At 50.9% G+C, this 16,346-nt stretch overlaps 1 protein-coding gene across 1 annotated transcript; it reads right to left on the reverse strand.

The window, feature by feature from the left end:
• Positions 1–646: 646 nt before the first annotated feature.
• ARMC5 (armadillo repeat containing 5) lies at positions 647–11,134 on the reverse strand. The gene is made up of 6 exons (XM_028705048.2): positions 10,612–11,134; positions 8,787–8,894; positions 6,279–7,119; positions 4,123–5,405; positions 2,900–3,032; positions 647–2,453 (listed from the first exon to the last, which is right to left on the reverse strand). Exons 1-6 carry the CDS (start codon positions 10,949–10,951, stop codon positions 1,661–1,663), a joined length of 3,498 nt encoding a protein of 1,165 aa, XP_028560881.2. The 5' UTR covers positions 10,952–11,134; the 3' UTR covers positions 647–1,660.
• Between the last annotated feature and the right edge of the window lie 5,212 nt (positions 11,135–16,346).

Genomic DNA, 16,346 nt, shown 5'->3' on the forward strand with positions numbered 1-16,346 from the left:
TGCTAGCGGTCAGCTTCCAGCACCCAATAAATGCCATGGGAAAAACAGATGACAGCCAACCCTTCAAAAACGACGATATGGGACTGAAAATGGGACCCAGAAAGAATCCATTGGGGAAGGCGCTCCCTCCCACCCCATCCTAGACGAACAGGCTCTATAGTAATCAGGCTCTCAGGAAGTGGTTTCTCCCTCCCCTTCGCCAGTTCTCCAGACCATCTGGATGCAGTTAGAAGCAGGCGTTTCCTGTCCTTGGCGTGGAAAGGAGGTGGGGAGGGGAGGAACGGGGGCTAAGAGGCCTCACAATTCAATTCAGTGAGGCTTGATTGGCATCACAGGGCATGCAAGTGTAAATCCCACCCCTCAAGAGCTTGCTCAATGGCCAGAGAACTCAATTGTGCAGACCAGACATATTTCATCCCTTGTGCCAAGAATCCCCCATTGGATGACACTGAAAAATCCCTCCCACCCATTAAGAGTGAGCGGGGTTAATGGTGAGAGACTCGTTGTGGGGGTCTGGAACAACTGGTTTGTTTGCAGAAGGCTGGCTCAAAACTGGGTCGCAGCCAATTTTGCAGCAACAAGGGCTGGTCACCTCCCATTTGTTCACTCACAGAAATAAGCTGAGGCCAGGTAGACGCTCCGAGTATCTCTTTGATGTCTCTATGTATTTCTCTATGTACAATAGCTTATATGCAATATAGTTCCATCTATACAAATGGGCCAGACTCCTCTCAGTGCTTCCACGTGTCCTGGAGAGAAGCACCTTGATATCCTGCAAATTCCTTCCACTACTTGGTGGCATCAATGCTTTTGCTGCCCCACCCCCCAATCTCTGTGAGATGGCTCACCTTTCTTCAGTTATACATTCATGCCCTTTTAACATCTCCTCCCAAGACTAAGATCAATTCCAGGAGCAGCTGCCATCAGAATGGCACTCTCAGAAATGTTGTCTTTTTCAATCTGGGGTCCCTTGCTGATACGCTATCAAGAAAGGGATCCTGCCCACTTTGAACATGCTGCCATGCCCAAGATCACATTGAGGCTGGCTGTTCTTTGATTTTTAAGTGCTCTTGACAGAAACCCTCCTCAAAAGGGGCTATTGTTGCGTCCAAGCGGAATCTGACGCCTGGTTCCTCCACCTTTCATCTTAATCAGGTGTGGAGAACCTCTGGCACCCCTCATGTCGCTAAACTACAATGCCCACCATCCCTCAGCAAGCGTGGTCAGCGGCCAAGGATGATGGGAGTTGTAGTTCAGCAACATCTGGAGGGCCAAAGTTTCCCCACATCTGATTTAAATCCTCCCCCATGCTGTCTTTTGGGTGGCAGCACTGCCCCAGCCCTCTCCCTCCCTCCCTCCATTCTTTTCCACCCTCATGCAGTCACCTCCACCAACCTTACACACACAACCACTCTATCAAGTGGGGCGCTCACTGCCACATCACTGCCCCACATGCTTCCCCACTCCAGAAGATGACCCTTTGACCGCTGTGAGGCCATTCTTTTGAGTCTCACCCTATTTATTCTCCTAGCACTCCTTCTGTCATCATACTTGGGTTTCCACTATAAAGCCAATATTGCGGTTATGTGTGTGCATGTGTGCGTGAGAGAGAGAAGGGGGGGGGGGGAACAGGGCAGGAGGAGACAGAGCTGTAAATCCTTCAGCCCAGCTGGACCTCAGCACCAGAGCCCCACGGGGACTCCATCACCACCCTGAGCAGCTCCTCAGCCAACCTGCTAGGATTCCCAACGGATTGGAGAAGCTTGGCCAACACCGCGGCTTGGCAGGTGGGCCTTGCCACGTCCTGGAGAATGTAAGCAGCACATTTCCGAAGCAAGCGGGGCCGGTTCTGCCGCTCAGCCAAGCAGTACACCTGGCCTAGAGTCTCGGGGCGCAGGAAGTCCCGGCACATGGCGTCATCAACCAGGGACTGGAGCTCGGGGAGGAGATACTGCTCAGCAACCGTGAGGATTTCTTCGGCTAAAGCGAAGGGGACCGAAACCCCCAGCACCGAGCAGGGTTTGCCGCGGCAGCCATGGAGGAAGTGCGCGAGAGCCAGGAAGGGCTCGGGAGACACACCGCCCAGCCTCACGGTGGTGTGGCACGACTCTGCAAACCCAGTGCTCAGCATGGCACAGAAGACCTCAGAGGCTTCGCTGATGACCTGGCGCACGGTGGGCACCCGGGTGCCAGAGTCCAGCTGGAAATACAAGTCGGCCTTGCCTTCGTCCATGAAGCGGCAATAAGAGCAAGGGGGCGGGGAGTCCAGGCGCGGCCTCTTGGAGGCAGGAGGGGACGGCGAGGGAAGACTTGTGGCTTGGGAGCCCAGGAGGAGGGAGAGGGAATCCAAGGCGTAGAAAACAAGGCAGGGATCGGGGTCCCGCACCAGGGCGCCTAACAGGAGACGCAGGCCAGAGTGGTCCAGCAGAAGTTTCCGGCAAAGGGAATCCTTCCTATGGGAGACAAAGAGAAAACCGCTTTGTACCCTCAGTACCTTTCGTTAGATCCCAACTCTCCCCTTCTATTAGCTGAAAAATGAGAATTGTAAAATATCAGACCCCCAACATTAACACACACTTTCCTCTTTTCTCAGTCTCCACACTTCTTGCTTCTTTCAAAAATAAATCTCTCATACACTCTTTTGAGTGCCTTGTGGTTCATGTGGTGAGGAGTAATATACTTTTCCCCCCATATTTTCACAGTCCACACCCCCAAATTTCTGAATCTGGGGCTAAATAAAACCCTGAGGTCACTCCGTCCCAGCCCGGGGGCTGCTCCTCATTCAAGATGGCCACCACCATCTTGGTAGCCACATGAGGAAACTGCAACCACGTGAGGAAGTAAATCCTTTTTATCCCCTTCTCTTCATACCAGTTTGACAGAGCAATGTCAGACCTACCTGCAGATAAGTGGAAGGGCGAGTGCACAGGCCACCTGATCAGATTCGGAGCCCGACAGCAGCATGTGGGTGAGGACACCCACCCCGTAAGGGGACTCCGCTTGCACACAAAGGTTCATCAGCAGCGTCTCTCCTGGTGGGAAGGGGAAGAATGGGTTAGAAATGTGTTCAACAAACAGCGCCTCCGTTTGATGCGGCATCTGCATCAACTCTGAAGGGAGCCAGCCCACTTTTTGGCATCTGCCCTGCCCCCAACTGCCCAGTCAGCCTTTTCTGTATCGCAAGAGCTGCGGTCCTCCCACAATTTATTTCATGCTCCATTTTATGTCTGCGAAACATGTGGGAACCAAAAAGGCTCTCTCTGATCTGAAGCCTCAACCCCAGCCTACGTCAGCTGGGGTGAGGTGGAGGGGACTTCAATTACTCAGCGGTGAGGGGGAAAGTGGTTTCATACACTACCATAAGGTCGCTTTACACGTTCCAACACTGAAAACCACTTCAGAGGCAAAGGCCTGCTGAGCATCAGCTAACAGCATGGCCTGTGGCAAAGACAGACTAGGAACCACAGTAACAAACCAACTGGCTTTCCAATGAGCCAAAGGCCCACTAAAGTGAGACACCACAGCATCTTCAACATGAGAATACCTGGTTCCTCTTTAATATGAGGAACCACTCAAAAAAATAAACTATGCGGGCTTGAATTTCAATATCCTAGAACAGAGGTTCTCAAATCATCCTCAGTAGACCACCGTTTTGGTGGTCTCCTTTTGGGTGCTCCACAGAAAGGTTGTGGAGTATCAATACTTCGCCCTCAACTCTCAATCCCTGGGATAGCTCAGTTGGCAGAGCACGAGACTCTCAGGGTTGTGGGTTTGAGCCCTATGTTGAGCAAAAAGATCCTTGCATCGCAGGGGGTTGGACTAGAAGACCCTTGTGGTCCCTTCAAACGCTACAATTCTATGGTTTATTTTTCTGATCAGCCAAATTAGACTTCCCTGAACTCTGTTCAAAAGCTCCCAACACATCCATTGCACTAGAAAGGCACTATCAAACGCCAACTGTAATGAGAGTTGTGCGTGTGGTTTGATGTACAGGACCAAAAAAAAAAGGGGGAGGGTTATTAAGTGGCCTTTTGAGATCTCCAGAAATTTTTAATTTACTAGTGGGGGGAAAGTTTAAGAACCGCTACGCTGGAATGCAGAGATAACAGAAAATCCACACACCAAGTTCCTTGAACCTCCTGGCGTCGTGCTCCCCGGCATCCAGGCTTCTTGGCTCCGCCTCTTCCCCCTCTTCCTCGGCAGTAACAGCCGCCGCCACCTGCTCAGGCGACACGCCAAGGATCAGCCAGGCATGGATGAGCGAAGCGCCGTAGGAACGCACAAAGGCCTCCAGGCAAGTGGGGTTGCAGGTGAGGCGATGCAGCAGCCGGAGGCAGCGAGAGGAGGGGACGGGGCTTCTCGTGACGTAGCGCAGCAGCCCTTGCAAGGTGGCTGGTGTCACCAAGCTGCGGCTGGGATCCTCAGCCTGGGAAAAGCGGGAAAGGAGCAGCAGGACGGGGGCCTCGGGGGCATGGAGCTCTCTGTCGCCCCCGTGTGGAGAGAGGGAGAGTGGCAGGGCTAGGGAGAGCACTGGGGACGGAGTCTCGCCAGCAGGACGTGATGCTTGAGGAGGTGGCGCCTGCTCAGATGTTGACCGGAACTTGGCACGGCGTTTCCAGCAGGACGTAGGTGTCCTGTGCTCATCGGGAGAACTTGAGAGGCTCTGAACGCTCAGCTTTGGGGCGATCAGACAGGCCTCCTCGCTGGCTGGCGATTTGGCAATGGGCCTGGGGGACAGTTGGCTTTGGTCGCTCTTGCTCGGAATCAACGCCATTGCAGCCAAGTGCGAGTTACTGGTCCCAGGCTCATTTTGGTCCGTTGTCAAAGCAACCCAGGTCGACTGTTCCATATCTTCACCTGGTGTTGATGGATTCGTCAGCACTGAATTTGGGGCTGCCCCTGAAGACAATGAACAGGGCAGCTTCAACACGTCCTGTCCAGGGAGTCCTTTCTTTGGACTGGCTAGATCTTCCTCTTCTGATTTCATCAGCAGCCCCTTCTGCTGCTTACTCATCTCAACCATTTCCAGCTCCTTGATCTCCTCTGAATCTGGCACCTCCAAACAGAGACTTCCAGGTTTGTCGAACATAGGCGATGCCACTGGGAACAGGCTCTGCTGTGGATATGCTCCATCTCCCTCCGCTGGATTTAAGGTCTCAGTAGAACTTGGCTGACATGCAAGGGGCAAATCCAGTAATGGAGAGTTTAAGAAATCGGGGGATTCGGCCCGGGACTGGGTTTTTACTCCAGATACGGCATGGCAGGGCCCATGGGGTTCATCTTGCAGCTCTTGGTTGGGGCTGACACATCCTTGGACATCCAGTTCGGAAAGGGTGGTCTCGGGGGACCACTGTGGAGAAAGGTCTCCTGGGCTGGCAATGTAGCCTTCAGAAAGAAGCCAGGATCTGCAGAGTGGATAGAAGGAAAGGCACAGATATAAGGGATGAAGTACAAAAGCGATTGTAGAGTTTGGGGTAGGCAGTGGGGAGGGAATCACATGACCATGTGGCATGTGGTTGGTAGCCATTAGCGGGTGCGAAGTGTTGGAAAAGAGTACATGTATCAGCTTCTAGCCCACAGCAAACGGACTACAGGCATCTGTTGTTGTGCGCATGACTCCGCTTTTGGCAGCCAGCTGCAAAATACTGCAAGCATCTGCACGTACAGCTGTGCGGTGGCACATGCTTGCCAGAGCCTTGAATCAATCACTGCAGGCTCCCGCTACTGCTACCACACGGCCAAATGATGGCATCAATAGGACATGGAAGCAAAATACAAAGAACATCTGGTGGCAGCAACCACAGCCACCCTCAGTAGCACAACAATCCTGGGGAACAAAGCAAGCACAGGACACAGAACCCTAAGAAACTCAAGCCCTGCTTAAAAGCAAAACTATTGTTTAGTTTTCCAACCTGCGCTTCCAGCAGAGAAAAGTTTGAAAGCAAGCTAAAAGTGATTCTGCAGAGCTGGCAATGGTTGGAGTAGGGCAACATCCCTGTCCAGCTCCTTTGACCCCTAACAGTCCACTAGCCCCCAATCTTGACACCTTTGCTTCTCTCCATTTTCCACGGCCTTGCTAAAAATTTAGAAAATGCTACACATTTAGATGTGACTTATTTGCAAAAGACATTCCAAATGGGGTTTGTTTTGTTCTGCTGGTACAGAACTGGCATGTTCCGGATATATACTTCGCTCACCATAAAAAGCCCTCTTTTGAAAGGACATCACCTCTTTCAGCCCTTGCATAAAACAACCCCCTAGCTCAAGACATTCTTTACCTGAGGCTCTGAAAGCTGGAAGACTCTGCTCCAGGCGTGGCCTGCTCCCCACGACGCCCCTCTGCAGGTAGGTCAAAAGAAGCTGCATCCCTCTCATCTACCAGGTCGTCCTCCTCCTCTTCCTCTTCTTCCTTCTTCCGGCCTCTCCACTGGCCCAGCGCTGCCAGCCTCCCAACCAGCAAAGGCACAAGCCCTCCAGCCTGCAGCACCTCCAGGGCCTCCTCATCATAGAAAAAGGCCACGAAGGCCACCACCACGCGATCGTGGGAGGAGCTGTGGCCCTGGTCCCGCAGCAGGGACAGCAGCAGCTCCAGCCCCCCGGCTTCTCGGACCCGGCTTCTATTGATTGCCTCTCGGCACAGCAGGCACAAAGCTTTCACCAGAGGATGGAGGGCCATGCCAGGTGCCCCGGCCCTCTGGCGTTGCCGGATCTCCCCCACCAGCACCTCCACTCCGCCAGCGTTGCCCACAGCTGGCCTCAGCATGCCCTGCAGACAGAGGTTGGACAGGGCCACCAGAGCAGTCTCCCGCACCGCCCGCTTCTCGTGGCTAGTCAAGGCCACGAGGGTTGCCACGCCGCCCGCCAAGCTGAGCTGCTGCGCGCAGTCGCGGCTGCAGCCCTTCGTCAGCTCCAGGAGGGCGCGCACGGCAGCTGCAACAAGGGCGGCGTCCTCCAAGGAGGAAGCCAAGCGCTCGGCAATGGAGCGCACCACCCCCTGCTGGACCAGCACAAGGCGATGCACAGGCGTGTCAGCCAGGTAGCGCACTGCCCTGATCACACTCTGCAAGCACTCTCTGTCCTGGGAGGTGGTGAGGACCTGCACCAGCGGGGGCACTGCTCCTGTAATGGGAGATTTTTTGGGGTGGCGGGGTGGGGGAGAGAATGGAAGAAAAAGAAAGCCAAGTTATAGAGTCTCATATATTACAATTTCTCTACGGTTTGCCAGCAAACATCCAAGCCTCTCCAACTGGCCTGCCAAGTCTCAGCACCATCTCTCTCCACAACCACCCCCATCTTTTTCTGCTACTCTCAGCAGCTGCTGCAATGAAGGTGCTGGGAGCAGCAGATGCAGAGGACTTTAAAGGGCAGTCGCCACTTCCCAGGCAATTTTATCAAGGTAATATGCCACACCCTTCCAGGCTACTAGAAAAACACGTGGGTGATTTTTTAGCAGAGATGGGTGTCCATCTTACCCCCAGCTCCACAGACGGGAGCAAAAAGAAAAGGGTTCTGTGGTCACATCCCTTTCTATTGAGAGGGCTGCCACAGATTCCAAAGCAACTCCTCCATCTGCATCTAAGTTTTAGAAGTTTATATGAACGTCTGCACTTGAATCCAAACAGAAAGTTGTGCAGAAATTTCACCCAAATTACGGCAAAATTCCCACCCCTCCTCTGTTCTCTGTCCCAGATAAACGAGGGTGGGGAGAGAGATACACAGAGAGAATTAAAACAAGTCTCCAACACGAAATACGTTCCCCCACCAATTTTACCTAGGCTAAAAGAGAAAACTGCTAGCATGTTACCTAATTTAACACACAACCTGTTTGTAGTTTATCCACAAGTGACCAAATGCTCCACACAGATCCCCTATTCATTCTGGAATCCCAGTGCATTCTATCTGGGAATTTTCTAATACACGAAGACTAAATATTTTCAATAACGAGAACAAAGTTTCATGTTTATATAGTGCATTTCAAGCGCTCAGAGTACTTCACAGACATTATTGCTGTAATCTTTACAACAGCTCAGTAAGGTAGGCCAGCATGATCCTGGTATTGCAGAGCGGGTGCCAAGAGTGAGAGTGCAGAAGTTTGCCTGGGGCCACCAAGTGAGGCTATAACTGGGATAAAAGTGGGCTATTCCAGCTCAGATTCTTAGCACTCCCCCCCCCCCACTATGCTAGTTTTCACCAGGAAGCTTCCGGTTATTAAGATATGGAGGCAATGAGTAATTATATACAGTGGTACCTCGCAAGACGAATGACTCGCAAGACGGAAAACCCGCAAGACGAAAGGGTTTTTGGTTTTTTGAGCTGCTTCGCAAGACGATTTTCCCTATGGGCTTGCTTCGCAAGACAGAAACGTCTTGCAAGTTTGTTTCCTTTTTCTTAACACCGTTAATACAGTTGCGACTTGACTTCGAGGAGCAACTCATAGCACGCGGTGTGGTAGCCTTTTTTGAGGCTTTTGAAGACTTTGGTGATTTTTGAAGCTTTTCCAAAACTTTTCCGACACCGTGCTTCGCAAGACGGAAAAAATCGCAAGACGACAAAACTCGTGGAACGAATTAATTTCGTCTTGCAAGGCACCACTGTAAACTCATGTCAGTCTAACACGTGGAAATGAGGAGCACCTCATTACGGAGCGGGAAAGCAGGCAGAAAGAGATGCCATTCCCCCTGTTGCAAAGGGGCAGGAAGTCATAACATATGGACTGGACCCCCACCCAGCCCCACATGAACAAACCTGCCCTCCATCCCTACCCAGTGCACCATCCCACTTCCAACCTGCTTCGTGAATGGCCTGGCAGTTTTCTGTGTCTACAGCCAAGTTGCCGAGGGCTCGTGCCGTCCGATTCTGGATGCTTTCTGCAGCAAGCGATCTCAGGATAGTAACTATAAACCCACAGATTGTGGCGGGGGGGGGGGGGCAGGAAGGAAGAGAGATGGAGAATAATGTAGCTGTAAAACCACAAACAACTTTCAGGGGAATAGCTGTGGTAGTCTGTTCCAGTGAAAAGCAACAAGAGTCTTGCGGCACTTTAAAGGCCAGCAGATTTAGCTCTCTTTGCTTTTTTTTATTTTAAAAAAAGTTGGGTAAGAACAGCTGTTTAAAGAGGGTAGCATTTTCTGCATGATTCTACCCCCACCCCTTCCATGTAATACAGGCCTTAAGCCCTCAACCAGGAACTATCACATTTCTGCACTCTATATACTGCAGTGCTTACTCTACACTGTAGAGTGCTAAAGATTTATGAAAAGGTGTAGTCTCTCTTGACAACCAGTGTAAACATTGCTTTCCAAATACACAAACACATGAGGTCTTGCTACTGCTAGGGGGCACCTCAATATAATCCCAAATCCCCAAGAGCGTTGCTAGTTTCTCCTAGAAGGAAAAACCCAACCACTTCTAGTTTGCATGTGTTCACTCATCTTAAAACAGCCCCACAACCTATGAAGGAACCAAACGGGGTAGAAGCTCAAAAGGAAAACACTGAACTTAAACAAATTTGCATTGGTTTAAGACAGCAGTTTTGCACCGTCCTCCATCGATGGAAAGACTGAGGCTTTGGCATTTACACATTTAACGGCCAGGTGGCGCTGCCAGCTGCAAAAAGCAAATTACAAGTCCCTGCGCATCCTCAAGCAACTTCCCTTAAAGGCTTAGGCATCTCCTCCCATCGCAGCATTCAAAGGGTCACAAGTCCAACTCGAGTAGCTCAGGATGCCAAGACGTGTGCGCATGTTCCAGGCCAATGCCCTTTATTCTTATTACATTTATATCCCACCCTTCTTCCAAGGAGCTCAAGATGGCATAAATGGCTGTCCCCCCGCCCCATTTTATCCTCACAACAACCCTGTGAGGCAGAGAGTGACAGGCCCAAGTTATTTTATTTATGTATGTATTCAGTTTGTATACCCTTCACCCACCGATCTCAGGGTGGTTCATCCAATGAGATTTGTGGCTGAGCAGGGATTTGAACCCTGGCATCCCGGGTCCTATTCTGACACCCAACGTCAATCCGGTGTAGAGGTTAACCAAGGGTGACAGCTCATCACCCTTAGAACTGCACGTATGGCCTCAACCCTCCCCAGCCCCAAGGGCAAAGCCTAACATTAGCTGTGACTCCTGCGTTGCAGGGGCTTGGGCTGGCTGGCCCTTCCAACAGTTCTGCAACTCTGTGATTTCCACTTGCCAACACTTAACGCCCTTTAAGCAAGAGATTTTTAAAAAAACAAAAACATAAGGAAATCCAAGCTACATCATCTTATTTAACGAGATGGGTATCACACATGACAGCCCAAAGTAAAGGTATTGGAGAAGGCAGAAAGGCCCAGAAAGTGAGCCAAAGCAGCTATTATTCCACGCGAGGATCCAATAATCCTTACAAACTCTGGGGGCGGGACCCCATCCTTTGACAAGTCAAGGGGCCTTGGCAACACAGGCACCCAGGCAATTTTTGGGAGGGGGGCTGGAGGGTTGACTTGGGGGTCTTAGGATCCCACCTGGCGCCCCCCCCAAAGGTTGTGGGGGGGACCAAGACTGCCCCCGAGCTCCCCCTTACCCCAAGGGGGTACCTGGTCCTCCCCATAAGTGGGGGCCCCCACTTACCGAGGGGCGGGATCCCGCCCAGCTCGCGCACCTGGGTGCGGCTGGCGCCCTCGGTGCAGCAGTTGCCCAGGATGCTGAGGGCGAGGTCCAGGGTGCGTCGCGGCCGAGGGGCGCCGGCCAGGACCCCCAGGAGAGGCGCCAGGCCCCCTCGGCTCCGGAAGCGGGCGATGCCCCCGGCCTCCTTGATGTGCTGCGTCCTGAGGGCCAGCAGGGCCCGGCCGAGGCCCGGCTCGGCGCCCTTCTGCAGCTGGGCCAAGCAGTAGCCCAGGGAGCCCCCCGGGGAGGTGGCCCCGACCCCGGCGCCCCGGGGAGCAGCAGGAGGAGGAGGGGGAGCCGCCATCTTGGGAGAAGCCCCTGGCAAAGCCGGGCGGGGGAGGGGCGGAGGAGACCTTAGAGCGGCCGGGCCCCTCGGCTCTGCGGGAACTGTAGTTCGCTCCCCATGAGGACAAAGGTGCGCGGGGGGGGGGGTGCGAGGACTATAGGTCCCGAGATATAGCCCGAGTCCCCCTCCCGGGCCAAGGGAGGCGCGTTGCGTGACGGGAGTTGTAGTCCCTTTCCCACCTCCTGGCTATAGACGGTGTAGGGAAACGTCGGGAGCAAAGACTGCAACTCCCAGAAGGCAACGCGCCACCAAATGGTTGACTCGGGGAGAATGGAGCAAGGCACGACGGGAAAGTATCCCGGACTGCGCCGCCCGTCGTTTTTGGCGTTTGCAGCCGTCAGTTTTTCCTGTTTTCCTGGGGAGAAATACGCGAAAGTTGTGTTTTGATTGGTCGTTCCGGGCTTCAGATATAGTAAAGTGTTATCTTAAGTGCTTGCAGTGGAGCACCGTGGCTTTTGCTCGTTCGATTTAAGTTTTAAAGTGTGGTGATGAAACATTGCATCAGCTAGGTAGTTAATGGCTTACACACTTAAGACGGAAAGTCAAAGGCGAGGGTTAAAAAAAAAAAAAGCCGTCCCGGGAATTGTGTACAGTAGTTTAAATTTAGACAGGGAAAGAGAAGACAACAAAGGGAGAGGAGAGTCGCAGAATAAAGTTCCGCTCTGGTCACGGGGCTTTACTTAATGTAGTTGCTTCGATATTTATATTCAGGGTTACCCTTTCCAAGGTGACTTCTTATATATTTTTTAAAAAACCAATTACAATCATGTTACTTTTTTTATTTATTAAATCTATATCCCACCCTCCAAAGGCAAATAAAAAGTTATAACCGGAAAATCCTCACACATATAACAATATGATAGTGGTGACAAATTAAAATAGCAGCAGAATCAAACAATGCAGTGACCCCCCAAAAGCAGCAAATGAGTGTTGGCATCCGTCTGTCTTGGGAGACAATGGAAGAGTGCACCATCGAGGGCAAAGTCAAACCCAAACTGCTGGAGAATTCCAGCGCCTGCTCTGGCTGTTGAGACCAATGAGGGAGAGACATGCTTTATTCCAGCTGTGGCAGATGAAGGCATCCAGTATAACTGATGCAGGTGCACCATGCCATTTCTTCTCCGCTCCTCCGGTGGTCATTTCTCCTCTGGTTACTGATGTGGCTATACAACTTGTCTGTCTCCAGGGATTCCCATACAGTGGGGTTAATGTTGCCAGAATTCATGTCACTCTTGCAGACATCTTTGTAATGCAGAGTTGATTGGTCAACAGGCCTGGTGCTGAGGCCAGCTCCCTGTAAAGCACATCCTTGGAGATCCTGCCATCTTTCATACTATGCACATGACCAAGCCAATGTAGACGTCACTGAGACAGAAGTCTGAACAAGCTGGGAATGTGGGCTTGAAAGAGCACGTCTTTCTTTGCTTGAGACTCTGTCCTGCCATATGATGCCCAAAATCTTCCTGACACAATGCATATGGAAGGCACTGAGGCGTCGCTCCTGGCTGCTGTAAGTTGCCCACAACCAACTCAACATGCAAGCTTGGTAGATCATCATCTTGGTATTGGTCATTCTCCCAAACCCTTTTGGAGAGGCGAGCCATTGCCATAGCAGCCTTGCCAATTAGCTTGTCCAGCTCAGCATCAATGGAAAGGTTGCTGGTTATGGTGGAGTCCAGGTAGACAAAATTGTCTATCATCTCAAGCATGTGGTTACCACCACTGATGCATGGAGTGCTGGCGACATCCTGACCCAATACGGTCTGAAAGGCTGGTGGTGAAGCTGAACTTCCCACAGGCTTGGGCAGGAGCCTGTCTCTAGTGTCCCATCTATTGTGTCCTTGAGTCTAATATCTCCTGAGGGTGGATTCACACCAGGGCCTCAGAGGTCAGTATTAACTTTGGATCCAAATAAGTGGGCATAGGATTGCAGCCCCTGTAACCCGATTTCCAGTTGGCCATGCCAGTCCATCTACAGTACAGGACAAATGTTTGCCTAAAAGGGAAGCCTCAGAGGATCAACCCCCCTACTAATAATTAAACCTCACAGCCCTGCCCAGTGTACTGTGAGAGGCAGCTAAATCCAAGAGAAGATGCTTGAAGCCCAAGACAGGCTCTCCCTGGTGGAAGAGGACAAGCCCTTTGAAGGGATCAGCCTCGGTTCACTAGGCTATGTGGTGGAGAACTGGCCTCAGCTGGACTTGGAAGCCTCTTCACCTTCCTGGCAGGAGAGATGGAGGACAACTTGGGGGAGCTTGTAAACAGAGTGCTGATGACTGTAAACTTAAACCTATACCGGCAGCCACTAATGTCATTTGGGGTAGAAAGTTTATTGGGAGTGGGGTGTGGGGACTGTCCATCCCTAAGAGAAAACAAGCCACACAAAGAGCACATTTTCAAAACAAAGCAACACGGATCGGATGAGCCTACTGATCTAGTCACCTTTATCGATTGGACAATCTGAACAAGTGTTGGCTAAACATCAAAGATGGACAGAGCCAAGGGGCGCTATTTTTCAACCTTCAACCCTCCACCTCTGGAGCCTGGTTGAGACAAAAGTACATGGTGAAAGAACATGATCATGGCCACCCCACAAGCACGGCTGTCTCTTGCCACACATTTCAGGGGTGAAATGTCTTTTTAGATCATATCTGCACACAGACCCACACTTATGTTTTCATTAATGTACATAGAATCAGGGAAAGAATGGTTCAGCCTGAAACTACATTCAGTGGGGGTTTTTTATGAACATCATCCGCCTGTGTAAAATTATGTCCATGTGTCATGTCTGTAATAAGTAAGCATGGTCCTGTTTCTTCACTGTCTGTTCCCTCAGTGTTTATCCAGACTCGGCCTGTGCGTCATGAAAAAATGAGCTAGGCAGCATGCAACATTTGGGTGTTTGTACTTCAGATGTGGCAACATCTATCGTCGTAGTGGTCCGAGCCCCTGAGTACGTGTTCCATTGACATTAATCATAATGTCAAAACTAGCCTTACGTAACTCAGACCCTGTAGACAATATACATTTAAAGCACTATGAAACCATTATAAACAGCATGGCTTCCCCCAAAGAATTATGGGAACTTTAGTTCATTAAGGGTGCCGAAAGTTGTTAGGAAACGCCCCATTCCTCTCACAGAGCTACAATTCCCAGAATTCCATGGGAAGGGGATTGATTGTTAAACCATTCTGGGAACGGTAGGTTTGTGAGGGGATCAGGGGGTCTCCTAACAACTCGCAGCAGCCTTGACAAACTACAGTTCCCAGGAGAAGCCATTTTACCAGGTGCCTCCTCAGTCTTGGGGCAGGTATTGAAGGAGCTACAGGCTGTCTTTCTGTTTTATTTATCACTCCTTTGATGTGTTAACCTTTCAGTCTGAGACTTTTGTCCAGGATGCTGGACTAGGTAGGCCATTGGCCTGATCCAGCAAGCTCTTCTTAAGTTCTCATCAAAATGAAGTAAGAAGTAAGAGCCTGCTGGATCAGACCAAAGGCCTACCTAGTCCAGCATCCTGTTCTCACAGTATTCAAACACATCCTGCCTCTGACAGCGGAGACTGAAACATAGCCATCATGGCTGGCTGTCACTGATAGCCGTTTCCTCCATGAATATGTCTAATCCTCTTTTAAAGCCACCCAAATTTGTAGCCATTGCAAATCTTGTGGAAGTGAATTCCACAGATTAACTACATTGTCTGAAGAAGTAATTAAAAAAAAATGTACTGTATTTTTCGATATAACACACCCCCATGTATAAGACGACCCCTATTTTTTTGGACCGCAACAAAAAATTGTGAGGGGGGGGATTGCCCAAAGTTGTTGGTGAGCTTTTGGGGGGAGGAGTCACCACCACCAATTGCTCTACCGCCTGCCCGCCAATGCAAATCACACACATCACCACAGCCACCAATCGTCTGCACACTTGCTGCCAAAAGCGCACACTCAACGAAACCACAGCCAATTGCACGCACGCCCTTGCCGCTGCCATAAATAGCCTGCCCAATTGCCACAGCTGCAGCCAATCATCAGCAGGCCTTGCCGCAGCAACCAATCACACACCCTATCGCTGCTGCCAATCTCCTGCTGGCTGCTGCCACAAATCGTCTGGCCCCCCCTCTTCTATCCATGTATAAGACGACACGCAATCTTTGCCTTTTATTTCTAAGGAAAGAATATCATCTTGGAAAAATACGGTATGTGCCCAAGGTGGGTCTCGAACCCATGACCTTGAGATTAACGTTGTGAACACACCATACATTTAAAGAACACCTCCCAAAGATTCCTGGGAACTGTAGTTTGCACTTCACACAGCTACAATTCCCAGCACCCTTAACCAACTACAGTTCCCAGGATTCAGTAGGGAGGGACATGCTTTAAACATATTATGTGCAGGCAGTCTAAGAGTCTCATGCTCTACCAACTGAGCTAACTGGATGTGTAGCCCAACCACAATCTAACATTTATTTTATTGAAAGGTAACTACTGGCTTGTCTTCTCAGGAGCTTGAGGCGGTGTAGACGGAGCTATCCCATTTTTATCTTCATAGTTACCCTGTGAGGTAGCTTCCTAGTTGGGAGACAGTTGCCCAAGGCCACAAAGTGACCTTCATGTGTTGGGACAGCATTATCTTCCACTCCATCTCTCATAGCCTGGTTCACACTTGGTGTCAATGGCAGCAGGGACAGGAGGGCAGGGAGTATCCAATATGGTTAGTAGGGTAGGGCTGACTGGTATAAAATCAAGCCTTTTAATACCATAATATCTGCTGTTCTCAAAAGTCCTGAAATCATAAACTCATCACACCACATTCCACCTTTTTGGTTTATTAGGCGTGATGCGTCTTCAGAATGGAAGGGAGGACACTCATAAAAAAACTAAAAAAAAATCTGGTTGCTTCGGGGTGAACTCTGGCATAGGCATTGTTGGCACCCCGGGACCGAAGGTGGTTTGGAGAGCAGAGAGCTGCTTGTCAGCAGGTTGCTGATTATGAAAACCAGGCCACAACAAGCTCCTTATATCTTGCCCACATCATCGCTACCTGTCTTTGTTTCCTCATCAGATGAAACTCCGGCCTGGCAGGCGGAAGGATGATGCAAGAGATTGCCACCTCCAAGTTGCCACACGCAAAACAACTCACTCATCGGCCTCTCTGCCTCAGGGTTCTTGGATTGACTCACAACAACGAGAGGGGAGGGAGGCTTGGGATATTTGGGGGAAACCCTGGGCTCCTCAATTCCCTGTCCGCATTTCTTCCTGACTTCTCAGAGCCAGACATTCAGGTTCCTTCTTGACCTGCTTCCATGAGATCCTATGGTAGCCACCATCGGCTCAGCTGACAGGAAGCTGGCATG

The sequence above is a fragment of the Podarcis muralis genome, chromosome 13 (assembly GCF_964188315.1).
Source record: "Podarcis muralis chromosome 13, rPodMur119.hap1.1, whole genome shotgun sequence".
NCBI classification, from domain to species: Eukaryota; Metazoa; Chordata; class Lepidosauria; order Squamata; family Lacertidae; genus Podarcis; species Podarcis muralis.